Genomic DNA, 15,327 nt, shown 5'->3' with positions numbered 1-15,327 from the left:
TCCGATTTCTGTGAGAAACCCGGCCACTATTGCATCCCGCAACAGGTTTCATTCAGCCGCTGTGAATCTTTCTCGCTCGACGGATCGTGTTAAAACGTTTAATGTTTTAAGTAGCTCCGAATTGCGTGTACTCGTATATCATATTAATTGACGTGTTATCGGTTCGATTATAATATGTAACTAGTTCAAGTTTTTTGCACGTTTGCTCGTTACTCAGGAATCTTAATTGATATCTATTTTAATTTCATTCGCAATGATTTATGAATTTTAATGACGTAGAAATTTTCTTCGATTGAATCGAAACGTTAACGTGTTGTATATAATATATCTATCTCCGTGGGAAAAGATTTAAAAATATCGATATCAGAGATAAAGATATTAGAGAAAGAGAAAATATTGCGTTTCTGCGTTACAGAATTCTTCATTTATTGTTATTCAACTTAAAATTTAAAGAATAAATTTTTAAAATGATTGATAACAAAGAATTGAGAATAAGGGGGAAAAAAACGAAAGCGCGTTTTTACTTCGTAAAATTGTTGGAGCAAGCACCATACGAGTCATGTCGAGCACGTACGGGTCTGATTTACAGCATTAACTCCGGCTCAAGGGGCTAATTAAGGTGCGTAAACAAACGAAAAGGTGCAAAACACGAAGCCGGGTGCGAAACGACGACGATACACGCATCTCTCGACTCGCGGCATATACACGCGAACTGATCAGTTGGCCACGAGCTTCTAAACAACCAGTTAGCCAAGAACAATCAGGCTAAGTGGTATGTAGGGTCTAGCTAACTAGTTAACGCACTCGCAAAAGCATCGAGGAATAAAAGTAAAAAAAGCTATATATAAAATTTTGGTGAGAGAAGAAACGAAATTGTTATTGTTGAAAGATTATATGGTTAAGTTATCTTGAAAAAGTTAGTCTGAATTTAAGGATATTCCTGAATCTTTCAACTTAATTCCTTTTTCTACTTTCGTTCTTTTACCGTTCAGGTTGATAATTACGAGAATTAGAGACTTGTTGTCCCGTTGAAAAATAAAAAATTTTCACAAATTAAATTTCCTAGAAACTTCAAATTTCCAATCTTGTCAGAATTCGTTTATTTCGATCGATCCAAATTTCAAAAAAAAAAAAAAAAAACTTCCACAAAGGACCAAGAGCGTTTCGCACAATCACAAATCTTAAACCTCTTCACACTCACGAAGATTCTTCTTCGATTTCATTCCTCCCCATTTCTTTTACCCGAAGCAGCCAGCCATCATCTCGTGCACACGTGTCCTGGCGATCCACGCTCGGAGTTGCCACGCGAGTTGCACCGCTCGTAATCACGGTTCTAGGGCAGTGGCCAGCGGACAGGGCTCGTTCGAACTCGGTCGATCCCGTGCCTGTAATTTTCACACCGTTTCGACCAGTTGGGCTTGTAAATGTGCGAATGATAGCTCGTTCGTTGAATTCAGCGCAGCGTGATTGGGACGAGGAAGAAAGAGTGAGAGACGGAAGAATGGAGGGAGGAGCGAAAACGAGTGTTGGTTGTACTGTCTTTCGTCGAACGTAGCGTATACCAATGCGATTTTCGAGACCCTTCCAGATCCTCTTATGCATATATCGCCCCTCCAGGGCTCAATGTGGCTACTTAGCGGATCGACGCCGCTGCAATTTCGATACCCTTGTTAAGCCGAACCGACTTCCTCCTTTCTTCCCTCCCCCCTCCCCATCCTTCGTCCAGAGGATGGCTGTCATTGGAATCGGCCCGGTGTCGGTGGTAGTGGAAATTCGTGGTTTCGCGGCCTGGTAAATGTACGGCCCCTGCATAAAATCACTTTGGACCCGTGCAATCTCGCCTAATATACGATGCTGGCCAGGGTGTACTTCCGTCGGATATCGCCCTCTTTTCAACCGGTGGAATCGATAGTTGATGAGCGTATTACGGCTCTACGGCCGTTAATATTACCCAGGATTGATTCGAATGCTCGTGGTAAATCGATCGTGGCCTCACCTTGGGGCGTAGACGCCACGTAGAGGCGATCATCACCGTCCTAATGACGGCTAATTGATCAATTTTAATATCAGCTTGGCCATGCGTGTCGCTCGCTTCAATTACGCTATTCCTCGATCATTCCTCGATCACTGTGATCCATTGAACATGGTCGCATGATTCTGGTGGCGCGTCGTTTTGCGCTCGATTAAAGGGTAGGCCACTCGAATCTGAGATGAAAAATAGCTCATTAGAGATGTTTGGCGCGTTTCGTTGGTCGCGTGTATGGTCTGCGTAGAATATTAAAGGTGATTAACGGAGATTCGAGGATAAATAAGAAAGTGGTAAATTGAAGGGTTTCTGGGTTTTGATGTACAGCCTTGGCTTGTCTAATCATTGCTAGGAGCGTGGCGAATTGGAAATTGTGATTGACAGTGATTGACCGCGGTTGTTAGAGGATATGATCTTGTCTGGAAACGAATGAAATTTTATCCGCGAAAGAATGTTTCGTTTCTCGAGTACTTTCTTTGAGAACCGATTGTGAAAATAATGGAATTTTGTTGTACAATGATAGAAAATTTTAGTATAGCTTATTATTGTATTATAAGAAAAGAGGAAATAAGGGAACGGTTAATAGACAAATTTTTATGATCATAATCAAAATGATAGTCAGAGATTTATTTCATCCTGACGTGAATGTTATTATTAAAACGTGGATTTTAAAATCTAAATTTGTAAATCTACATCTCGAGCAAGTTTATAAACGAACTTGAGGAAGATTATAATAATTTCTTCATTCCTTAACAAGACCAATTACGCAATCAATCTTTGATCCTGCCTCGTTAATAAGTTAAACACGAGTCGGGCTTGATATTTCATATAATAAGAGTTCATCAATAAAATGAAGAGTTTGACGATGAATGTGATTCCCTATGCGAATACGCATAAAAATACGAATTTTAATGTTGCAAATGGCAACCTCAAAATTGGACACCAGGACGGGCAGGTGGAGCTGAATGGGCGAACGTAATTTTGATACCCTCGTTACTAAACATTTCCGAGGTATTCATCACCTGCACTCGAACCGATGGACCCAGACAGTCGGAATTCTCGTAATAAATGGCTCCGAGGTTGGAATTATTTTGGACCTTTAATTTTCTCAACTCTATTACCTTAGGTGTCCGTCGTTATGCACCCTGCCACGAACTGATTATCACCTAATGACACCGTATCGCGACAAACCGAGGCGAATCGTCTTCTAGACCGCTTTATTCGTCCGGAAATTCCTTGTTATATCAATATAAAGATATCTTGTTGTCTGCAGATGAAATTAAAAAGATAATAATAATAATAATAATAATCGATAAGAATTCTTCAAATATTCTTTCATTTTACTCCTCACGTATTTATACATATCCTCTTTTATCTGTCTCTCTCTCTCTCTCTCTCTCTCTCTCTCTCTCTCTCTTTCTCTCTCTTTCTTTCTCTTTCTCCTACTATACAGAATAATTATCATTCTCTTAATTTTTACCTATCTTAAGCTTCCCACAAAAGAAGCAATCAACAATTATCTGCCAAAAATTTGTTGAAACCGTTGCCACGTTCCGTGCAAAACGTTCCTCTCGAACCGTTTGAAGCGGCCGACCGCAAAAACGAAGATCGACTCGCGTCATTTTTCTCTAGACCAGACAAGATACTAATAAAACTGGAACAAAAACCGCCTTCGAGGCTGTTTCATGCGAGCCCATTAACAGTCTGCGGAGGAAGTCGTAAGGCCTCGGACTTTCTCGACTATCAGCATTTTTCCTGCCCTCTTTCCTACGCTTTTTTTACCGACTCCTGCATCCTTTCATCACCGCTGCTGACGCGCGTGCACCTTCGCGGGAACGCCAGTTATCCCGGGACAAGGCTTTATAACCCGACGACTGTCCGCCTCAGTGATTTAGGGCTGCCGAGCACGAGAATTTGCGGGAAACAACGAGGTGTAAAGAATACCGGCTCTGCCCCACGAATCTCGCCTATATTCCTCGTCTGGACACGCCGCTTTTCGACCGGCCAGCTCGGGCGTAAACCGAGAAACTACCTTCCATAACCGTGACCGACTAACAGCGTGTGTTATCCTCTCCCCGCTTTGCTTTCTTTAAATATTTTGAATTCTCCACCGTTGAATTCAAGACAAAAATCGTGACAATTGAATCGAAGAAAACGAAATTAGAAATTATTAACCACATTATTAACTGGAAGTTTAATTTCTCATTATGTGCGTGAAATTGTATTTAAATTAGAAAAGGAAACCTTGAATTTAAATCAACCTGCAGAACGAATCTTAAAATCATTAAATAGAACCTTCAAATTCGAAACATATCAATTCTAAATCCATATTCTAAGGTAAAATGAATTTCAAACTTTTTCAAACTTTTTCAAACTTTCTTAGATTTTTTCAAATACTTCTTCAAATTCGAAATATCGATTCTAAATCCATATTCTAAGGTAAAATGAATTTCAAACTTCTTCAAACTTTCTCAAACTTTTTCAAACTTTCTCAGATTTCTTCAAATACTTCTTCAAATTCAAAATATTGATTCTAAATCCATATTTTAAGGTAAAATGAATTTCAAACATCTTCAAACTTTCTCAAACTTTTTCAAACTTTCTCAGATTTTTTCAAATACTTCTTCAAATTCGAAATATATCAATTTTAAATCCATATTCTAAGGTAAAATGAATTTCAAACTTTTTCAAACTTTCTCAGATTTTTTCAAATACTTCTTCAAATTCGAAACATCGATTCTAAATCCATATTCTAAGATGAAATGAATTTCAAACTTCTTCAAACTTTCTCAAACTTTTTCAAAATTTCTCAGATTTCTTCAAATGTTTCTTCAAATTCTTCCAATTCCTCAATTGAGTCTTTTCTTTATTCTATATCTGTGAAACATGAGGCAAACTTATCCTTATACTTCTTTCAATTCATCAATTTAAGTTACCGATCTAATCTTATCGAAGTTTTTATTTCTTCGGCTTGAACGCAATGGTTCCGTTGCGTAATCTCAAAAAAGAATCGATTCGGAAGAAACAAGAAAAGCAATGAAAAAAAGATAATGTAGCCTTGTAACGAAAGATAGAGGGACGATTGTTTCTGTAGGAATGGTCGTAGTCGCGTGGCCTGCGTCAATCACCACGACCTGTCAAGATCTAAGCTCGTATTATAATAAAGAGAGCTCCGGGTCACGAGTTGCTCCCTTTTTTCGAGGGAAATGATTAAGGTTGTCCATTGTACGGTTGTGGTCGCGTGCGATAGTCACGCCACGTTACGTGTAGGGAATGATGCTTTGAATCCTTGGGTAATTTTCTAAATCGATCTAACAGCTGCGACCCAATGCAAGTCTCATTGGTGTCTCCTTCGAATTCGAAAAATATATTTTATATTTCATAATAATTGTCTTCTCCCATCAAACTTCGCGTGTTTCTATGTCGTCTATTGGTTCGAGTATCTAGAAGGGATTTTTAGAACCTAGAAGGGCGCAATAATGCGAACATCTCTTCAAATATTTTGACACAATAATGCTGTTCTTGGGATGATTAGATGGGATCGAGAAGAAAGACGTTTTGTGAGAAGGAAATGACATGGCAATTTGAAATAATTTGCTTCTTAGAGAGGCAACTTGAACTAGGCTTCGTTTTTCGTGGATCTTGTGCCACGATTGTTGTAAACGATTCTTGATTACACGATATGTGTTATTTTCGTCTTGACTTCCAATCATTATTAGAACCATTTTTTTCAAGACTATAAATCAAATAAATTTTATTACACAAATTACTTGTCCAAAAAAGAAAAAAGGAAAGAATCGGAAATGTAAAAAAGGGATTGTCATCATGGAATTTCATCAATTACATGGAACACGGTTCGTTATCAAAGAACTTGCAGCCGGCTAATGGGAAGTTTACAACCTGTCGCCGCCGGTGAGCGTACGAATCGCGATTTCGAAAGGCGTAAACATCTGGTCCTGGTCTCGTTAACAAGAAATTCGTGCGAGGGAACGCGTCGCGTTCGATACGAGTTGACAAACCGCGCTAGATGATCGGACTTGGAGAAGGAAAAAAAAAAAAAAACTCCGGTCGAAAGGTAAAAAGAAGAAATTACAAAAGAAAGGAAGAAAAAAAGGAATCAATGCCGTCGTCGAAATCCCATTCCTTTCTCGTTCTTGTCGATTCGTATCGTTGACAGATTTAGGTAAGAGAGCTAACTGTCTGTTCGATTTAATTGGGACGCGGAAATTTCACGAGCGGTGCCAAAGCGAAGCGGAATTCATTTCGAACGGTCTAATGAATTCGAAGTGCGCCATTACGGTTGAAAGAAAGCGTAAAATGAACAGGATTCTGGTCGAATTTCGTCCAATTTCGAGTGGAGCATCATCGATGGTGGACCTTTTTGATTTTAAAAATATCGGCCAATAAACGACGTTGGATGTCTTATTTTACGTTTGAGAATGGAGTAAAACGAATAATTTTGGGAAGGGAAAGCGAAGAAAACTTTTTTTTGGGGACGAGAAATAGGACGTTTTACGAGCGGAGACGAGTTCTTTGCGTTCTTGTTCTCTGATAAAAATGTCGTCGACGTATCTGGCCAAGGGCTTGTAAAAGATGTAGATATCGATGCTCGATATGGATCGAACGATCGATATCGTTTTTTGCATGCACTCTTCGAATTTTCTTTTTTTTAAAAAATACATTTTATTACAGTGTATGATATTTCGAATAAATTATTATGTTTAATTTCGAAAAGTTAAAAAAGATGAGCAAAAGTTAAAGAAGATGATTATAAGATATTAATTGAGTTATGTAATTATAATTCGAATGAGTAGATGTAAAAATATCAAATTTTTAGTGTTTACTTCAAATATTAAATATCAAATACAAGTGTTACAACAAATTTCAAATATCAAATTCAAGTATCAAGTATTAAATTTTTTAATATTTACATTTATTCATTTTCGCGTGTCACGTTTATGAAATATGAGATCATATCATACAATTTGCATCATATATTTATGCTATATTTGCAATATTATTAACATCGTATTCGATAAATTTTATTGTAATATTTATCCAACACGCATGATTGAATTTTCAATGATTCAAAAGAACGAAATGCAGTTTCTTTTTATATGTTTCGATAAATATACAAGGCACGATAAGACAAATAATGGACAAATCAAAGAATCACGTCTGGAATGGAGGGTTGAAGAAAGGCTCCATCGACACCTGCGCCCTATCTTTAATTCATCGAGGCTGGTTCGCGAAATATGATGCACGTGGCGCACGTCAAATCGATAGAAATCGATTGTACAGTTGAAATGAGTTTTTTGTATCGATACAGATCGGTATTCGACCGAAGAAAAGATTTCGTTCACCAAGGATATTCCTTGTTTATTTAACGCGAGTCACGTCAGCAATAAAAGTTAATATGGTTGCGTTACAAATTGATCGAATCTTAGATGACGATATATCATATTGAATTTGTAACACGTTTCTCATAAGACATATAAGATTAAGACATTCCATGAATACTAATCGCGTATATTCATTTCTCTAGATATAAATATTAATATTTCCTTATATCTTTTCCAAATTTTTATCAAAAACTTATAACTCATTTCTCAATTACATATTACATTTAGTCTATCTCTTATTTACTTATTTTAATTATTATTTAAAAAATAATTATTCCATTCTTCCGAATGATCAAAATTATTCTCAAAACTGCTTATTATTATTTTCAACGTTCTCCTTCTATCTCGCCTATCTTATGGCTATCTCTATCCTTTTTTTCATTCCATCTCTCCCGCTTCAAAAAGATCTCTCTTCCACTCGTCGGTCGCGAGACGAACGTCCCCCAAACATCCAGCTACCATTTCCCCGAAATCTCGAGTGTAACCAGTTTCTGGATCACTTCTATTAGTCTGCTTAGCACGTAAACACGTCGAACGATCTCGTTTAGAGTCAACGGTGCTCCATCTTAGAGACTCTCTCGAAATAGCTTGGAAACTACCTCGTCTCGCGCCATCCAAAGATTGTCGGCAATTAGGCCGTTTCTCGGGAACGTAATTAACGCCGGCGGCGTTAATGAGGGCGCGGAGGTGTCGAAGCAGCCGGCTGTTCGCCTCGTTTCAAGAACAGAGAGATTCACATGATTCGAGCTCAACTCGAATCGAGAACAACCGCAAAGATCGTAAAGACACGTGGGTCCGGCACACCCACGCTTGGCGACCAGTCGCCAATAATTGGCTTCTGGATGTATCGTGTCATCGAGAATTTATTCGAGTTTGTCGTCGATGTATAAAAACCTCGATCTCACAACGATTGGATGGATGACGGGAATCTCGAACATTGTGCGAAACGTTAACTTAAAATAGCTAACGAGGCCCTGATATTTATTACAACTTCATAAATTTTCTCACTGAATTTTCCCTATTAATAATTCTTTAACTTTTTGAAAATAATCTTTTAATTATTACGATTTCGAGTGATTGAGCTAATTATTGTATTTCATAAATTTGTTCTTTCCACCTCATAATATTTTTCTAAACTAACGTTTTCAAAATAATGTTTTTACTCATGATTTATATTAATAGAGAGAAGATATCGATATCTAATTTAATTTAATTTAATGATCAATTTCCCTTAATTAATTTAATGATCAAAATCCCTTAGTCTCACATTTTCCAACCAAAACCACAAAAAATTCTTCCAAGAATAAATAAAATCAATCCAAGTGACAAAAAAAGGAAAATAAAAAAATAAGGATTTAAAAAAGCACTTAAATCGAACACATCGCTGTCGAGCTCGAAGACATTTAAATTTCATCGCGCAAAAACCGATCGATGGTATCTGCATACTCCAACTGTACCGTGTTATCCTTCCCCTCCTCCTTCTCTTTCCAGTGCCATCCAACTAGGACAGCTTGACGTGGAATCGTTGAAAAACGCGCATAAAGTCGGCGATTCGTTTTACGGGCACGAGGGGCGTGCTGCCACCAAAGAAATTCGCAAGCTCATGCATATACAGGGGGAGGCAAGGGGATGGACCGTTTCAATGGTATCAATAGCCGATCGAAAAACTGGTACAATCTTGCACGCCGCGTTCCCTGCGAGCCTCGATCCATCCCTCCTTACTTTTGCCTCCATTCTCTGTGCCCGTTGGTTTGTCGGCAATCACTGCCAGGAAGGCCTCACCTGGGCCTTTTTGCACGAGTCATTGTACTTGCGCGAGCGTGCCCGAAATATTAATCCCGGTCTCGTGCATGAACCGACTCGGCCACCTGTACCACAAAGGGACTGAACCCGATGGAACACGAAGATTTGAACGAGGGGCGAGTTGCCAATTGGTTTAGACACGAGCTCCTATCGTGCGGACTCATCTGGCAAAGGGTTGAAGGGATTTGTCGGCGTTTTGGTAACGGATGACAGTCGAAAGTTTTTTTTTTCTTTTAGGTTAGTTAGTGCGTGATTCAGTTGTTGGATGAACGCGTTTTTTTTTTGAGGATTGTTTGATATGGTTTGTGGAAATAGATTGTAAAATAGATTGAAGGCAGGTTAAATTCATGTGTTATATTTACATTAATCCGAATCTCAAAGACCACAAAAAGGATTGAAGGGATTTGTCGATAACTCTAAAGAGGTTCTTTTTTTCTTTTAGACAAATTAGTGATTCAATTACTGGACGCGTTTTATTTTTTGAGGAGTTGATGTGGTTTGATATAGTTTGTGATAGTAGATTGTAAAATAGGTTGAAAATTAAATTCGTGTGTTGGAGAGTGTTTGAAAATCTCAGAAACTAGAAAAGAGGTTGAAAAAAGAAATCGAATACTATTATTAGTATTATTAGTATTAATACATTTATACTAATCCGAATTTCAAAAACCACAAAAAGGATTGAATAGATTTGACGGCATTTTAAGAAGCTTTTTTAGATTGATTGGTTGAGTAATTCGATGGATGGATGAATTCTTTCGAGAATGGTTGATGTAACATGATGTTTTGTAGAGCAGATTAAGTTAAATTCGCCTGTCTAAGAATGTTTGAACATTCAGAATCGATCTTGAGAATCTCAGAAATCAGAAAAGTTGTTGAGTTGAAAGAAGAAATCGAACTATCGCTAACTATCACCGCTATATTTACATTAATCGGAATCAGTGAAAAAGAAAAAATCAAATAAACGACGCCACGTATCCGGGAAATGGATTTTTATCAAATAGCTTCGAACCAGATCGGAATGCCTCGAAATTAGTAAGTGAACGCGAGTGTCGCTGTAGGTAACACGAAAAAGCTATTCGAGATATTGAAAACTGGGTGGGGAAGACACGTCCGTGGAGACACGAGAGATTATCGTTCTTAATGCAAAACCCTTTCGGACGCCGACAAAAAGCGGCGATGGAATTTATCGTAGCCGAAAATACGTGATATTCGTCCCTTCCTAGAGAGAGGTACACGTTTAGAAATGGCCGCCTTAAATTGTCGGGACAGAATGTACGGGCCCTACGTGGTCGGAGTCCTCGGACGGGATCAAAAGACGCCTGGAGGATACTAGAGAAAGGAGTGGCTGAACTGGATCCCTAGGTAAGATAAGAGGAGCCACTACCGTGCTACCATACAGCATAGAGATAGGATAGCGTTCAGGAGAAACTCATTACCCTCTAATAGTTCCTCGTACCGTAAAGGTTCCGCGGAAGGGCTATCCAGAATTTCAATTTGAGAGAGCACGACCGACCGAGAGATCCGGGGCCGAACTGGCCACGCTTTGCATAATAAATAACCACGGTTTCGAAGATCCTGGGATTTCGGGAACATGGCCTAGGTTAGATTATTGGGAGGGGATATTTTATCCTGGGAAGGAGGTATTGAGAGAGCTTCTTATTTTTATTTTGAGGTTATTTTAATGGATGGAAATTTTTTTTTGAGGGGTGAGGAGAGGGTGGATAGTGGTAGAGTTTGATGAGGGGAGATGATTAAAGTCAAATAGTGTTTGGAGATTATGGGCAAATTGGTGAGATTGCGTTATAAATGATTTTGTTTTTATTGGTAGTGTTTAATTAGCGTTGAATTATGAAAATCTTTTTATCGTATTAATTTATAAAAAAAATTAAATGTACCAAATTTTTATGAATTCGAATGATTTTTTTTTCATTTCATTTCGTTTTTTTTTGCATTTGCGTAAATATAAAGAAATAAAAACAAAGTACTTTAACGAGAAGTCTTAGAAAGATTTGAATACAGAAATACATATCAAAAGAGAATTTCAATAATTACGAAACTCATTAATATAAAATTTTACATACGTATTTAAATTGCGTTTAAAGATTTCTCGTTTAACGAGATGTTCGACTAGTATATGGCCGAATCAGCTTTTAAGTTCATGCGAAAGATAGTATCTTTTAGAATGTACTTGCTTATAAGTTGAGATAGAATCATTAAATTTATGTTAGTATAAAGAAAACAAAGATTATTAAAGAAAATAGTGTTTCGTTTATATATTTTTAAAGAAAACATAAATTGATTTCCTTTTAAAGTACAATTTGATCAGGAAATACGAGAATTAAAAAAATAGATAATCATTATTAACAATAGAAATTATAAATTATAGATCAACAATTTTATTATAAAACGCACACTTTTAAAATCAGACTTTGTAAATCCATAAAATCCATATTTTACAGAATTCCCTCAAAGTATTCCTACAAGTATTTCAAAAAAATCCAATTTTCTGTCTCAATAAATTTCCTGTATCTTCTTCTCAGCATTCCAAAACACAACTTCCACGATTTCTTCCCTTCAACATATTCCAAACTTCACATCGGTCGTTACGCCTTCTGATGCACCGTTCAACCGCCATTTTACTATCGAACGTAGAGGTTAGGAAACCGTGGAGTGTTGGAAAATTAATTTCCTTATCGCGAACATCTAAACGACAAAGACACGCCATCTCTAGAATAGAAAAGGAGGGAATGATCACTCGAGAAAACAAGATACCGAGAGACGTTAAAATGGCCTCAACTTTTCGGCAGTGGCACGGGCAACAAGCGGTATTTTAACGATCTAACGACACGTCCGTCCGGTTGACATTTTCGAATCCATTCCACGAGGCCTCGTGGTCGCTCCTCTGAATAGATAGGACCCCGAGTAGCTCCCTTAATTGGGCCCCATGTTGGCTCGCTATCGCCAGTAGCGGACGGTAGTTGAGCTACCTCTTCCTCTTCCCTTCTTTTTCCACCATCTTTACTCGATCTCCGTTCGTTTTCGGTCGAAACATTATATCGCGTCCTTGTTCAACCCTTCGCGGAACTCGTGGACTCGTAGGCTTCGTGTCTTCGACTTTTATCTCGTCGTTGATGCACGTCGTGCGCGGGTGCGCCTGATTCTTGGTGGATAAAACGGAGTCAGTCAGTTGTGAACGTGGCCAACTAGGGTGGCTACGTTTGGTACGTAGATAGAATAGAGGATCGAAGATTTATCGAGAGAAGATCCGAGGATTGAGTATAAGAGTGGATGATCAGACTATGGATGTGCTTGTGTTTTTGGAAAATTTGAATTTGAGAGAGAATTTGTTTACGTGTTTGTTGCGAATACACGTCACACTATATTGGCGGATTAGACGTGTGCTGATGACAGGTGGCCAGATTGGTGAAACTCCGGGGAAGATCGAATGACCTCGAGTGTATACCAGTAGCGTGGAACTCGATACAGGGTCGAAAGTAGCTCGTCCAAGTTAATTTGGTATACGAAGAGGAATTCTATACAAAATGACAAGGGCCTTCCGTAGAGCAACTCTTCTTGTGCGAACACCAGCTGACACACCCGGCTCAATTTACGTCGGCATCAAAGATAAACTTATCATCCGTTTCGCGTTAATTCGTTTTGACGTTTGAACAGGAAAAGCTTTTCGAAAGTATCGGGTGATATGGAAATTTCCATTAAAAGATTTCTTGTCGAGTGTCAATTCCTTGATGACGAAGAGATTGTAGAAATTGTAGGTTAATGGAATTTTAACCAGATAATCAGAAACTCAAAATTATTTTATTATTCATATCTTCCATTAAATCATACAAAATATTCTTCGTACGAAACAAAACTTTTTATTCATGTCTACAATATTCAATTACTAAAAGGCCAAATAAATAACCAAACTTACTTGCACAAGCATAATACAAATTGTTTTTATGGATTCAAATTCCTTTTAGAATTTGCAACAAATGGACAGCCAATATGTGTCTATACACTATCCTGTTCAGAGGATTCTCATTTTCCTGTTGAAATACGCGTGGGTCGCGACCCACGATGCTTTAATTAAAGCGTCGCGTAAAGTTTATTTATGGGAAAAGCACCGGCCCATGAACAGAGCAACGGAAGCCAATTAGGCCGGGCACCACTTCATCGTCTGCACCGCCACCTCCTCTGCTTATCGACTTCTCGTTTCTTCTCCTCATCTCCTCTCTCTTCTACTTTCACGGTTTCATTTCCTCTGTTCTTTCTTTTGTCGTTGTCTCGTTACGATCCTCGAGAGCAGCGTGGAAACGCGACGATAGAGTCGTACGCGACTCGACTGATAATTAAGAGTTCTAATTACCTACGGAGGGATCGTCTTTAACAATTTACATTTTCGACGATTGCTCTATCGCAACAGATCGTTGATGTACGAATCGTTCGACATTCGTTTTATCGTCGGATGAAGAGAAGAAAATGGAGGAACAGGTGCAATGTTTTTGTTGAGAGAAAGTGTAATTAACTACAACGGCATTTTTGTTTGCTCATGAAACGAGGAAACGTGATTTGATCTAGATCTAGAAGACCTCTTATCGAATGGAATTCATCTATCGGCAGGGATTGGTTTTGTGATTGCTGCATTCCATTTGTAATTCGTGTAATCACAGAACGATTTAAGGGAAGAAGATTGTTATTATGATGATTTTAATTGAAGGTTATTAATAATTTAGTTGCGAAAATATTTTTTGATATTGAAGATATTGATCAAGAGAATGTTTGCAGTTATAGAAAGTATATCAATTTTTTTTTGGAAAATTGGATGGAGAATTGTAATTGAGTCAAGTCGAATAATATAAGTATAAATAAAATCGTTAGAGTATAGTGTAATTGGTCTGGATTGAGTAAAGATAATTATTGATCCGTCGATTAAATTGTTCTTTAATCAATATTGCCTTATCTGATCTATAATATCAAACATCATAAGTATCTCTATACTCTTGTTAAATTAATCTTGCTTTCATCAAATTGCTAGTTAACATGAAGAAAACAATCTTGAAATCATTTCAGCATACATCAGAACGCAAACCTAACCTAACCTTAATCAAACCTTTCTCACTCAAGAAATCTACAATCCACTAACCTAAAAACCATTCTTCGAACGTCCACTTTAAAAATTCCACTGTCATAATCGTCGAAAATCGTTCTCCATTTTCCCTCTCTCACCCTTCCCCTTTCCTCTCAAAGAAAAAAGAAAAAGAAAATTCTTGTGAAATATTTTCGCGCCGTCCGACCAATTTGTCCACATCGCGTAGACCCGGTCGTAAAATAGAGCACTCGGTCCTACGCGACTCACGACACACAAAGAGGAGAGAGAAGGAGAGATCGGGTCGGAATACCAATGAGAGAGGCGGCTTCTTTCGCAGGTCGCCGACAGTGGCTCCATGGGAAGCAGGCCTGAGCTCGTTCTCGTGCTAGTCGCGCGGCAACTCGATTGACACACACTCGCGCGCCAGCCTCGAGAGAGAGAGAGAGAGAGAGAGAGAGAGGAGAGAGATGAACGAGAGATCGGATCGCGGTCCCCTTTATAAATCCAAGGGGGCGCAGCTGGCAATTTCGGGCCAGGTTCGGATTGCCCGATACGGGAACCCTGTAGGCGGCAATGAGAGATGAACCGCGGAATCGTAATCGAATCCTGGTCACATTGTTTTGGTTGCGTCCTGGCGCCGCGCACGGTGATCAATATTGTAAATCTTTGGCTGGCAGGTAGGCAGGCAAAGTGGAGCACAGTTACCACGGGGCTTCTTATCGGGATGCTTTCGCCCGGCCTTTTGTGTTTGTGTTTCCATTTATGGGCCCGTTGAGGGTGGTTCGAAAGAGTTTGAAATGATGGTTTCGGGGAAGACAGATATTGACAGACGCTGGAGTGAAGGATTTCGATGAGTAGATTAATGATAGAAGGGCTAACGAAAAGGATTTTCGTATCAATAGGATTTTTGAGGTTAGATTGTTTGGAGATTAGTTGCGATTTTTGATTATATGATATTTGAAGAAATTGTGATGTTTGCATGGAATTGTCTCAACATAATTTTTAAA

General features: G+C 38.5%; 2 protein-coding genes across 3 annotated transcripts in view; one reads left to right on the top strand and one right to left on the bottom strand.

Annotated features, from left to right (window-relative positions):
- LOC108004018 (uncharacterized) overlaps nt 1–15,327 on the top strand; it is a 340,152-nt gene that overhangs the window by 61,883 nt on the left and 262,942 nt on the right. The gene's annotated exons all lie outside the window — the stretch shown is intronic.
- The window catches only part of LOC114578275 (uncharacterized), a 54,812-nt gene continuing 40,667 nt past the window's right edge, over nt 1,183–15,327 (bottom strand). Inside the window, 1 exon segment of the mRNA XM_028669818.2 lies at nt 1,183–1,385. Within this exon segment, the coding sequence (XP_028525619.1) occupies nt 1,198–1,385 (188 nt within the window). The 3' untranslated portion in view covers nt 1,183–1,197.

Source organism: Apis cerana, linkage group LG13 (assembly GCF_029169275.1).
Source record: "Apis cerana isolate GH-2021 linkage group LG13, AcerK_1.0, whole genome shotgun sequence".
NCBI classification, from domain to species: Eukaryota; Metazoa; Arthropoda; class Insecta; order Hymenoptera; family Apidae; genus Apis; species Apis cerana.
This window is presented reverse-complemented; position numbering and strand designations above follow the sequence as displayed.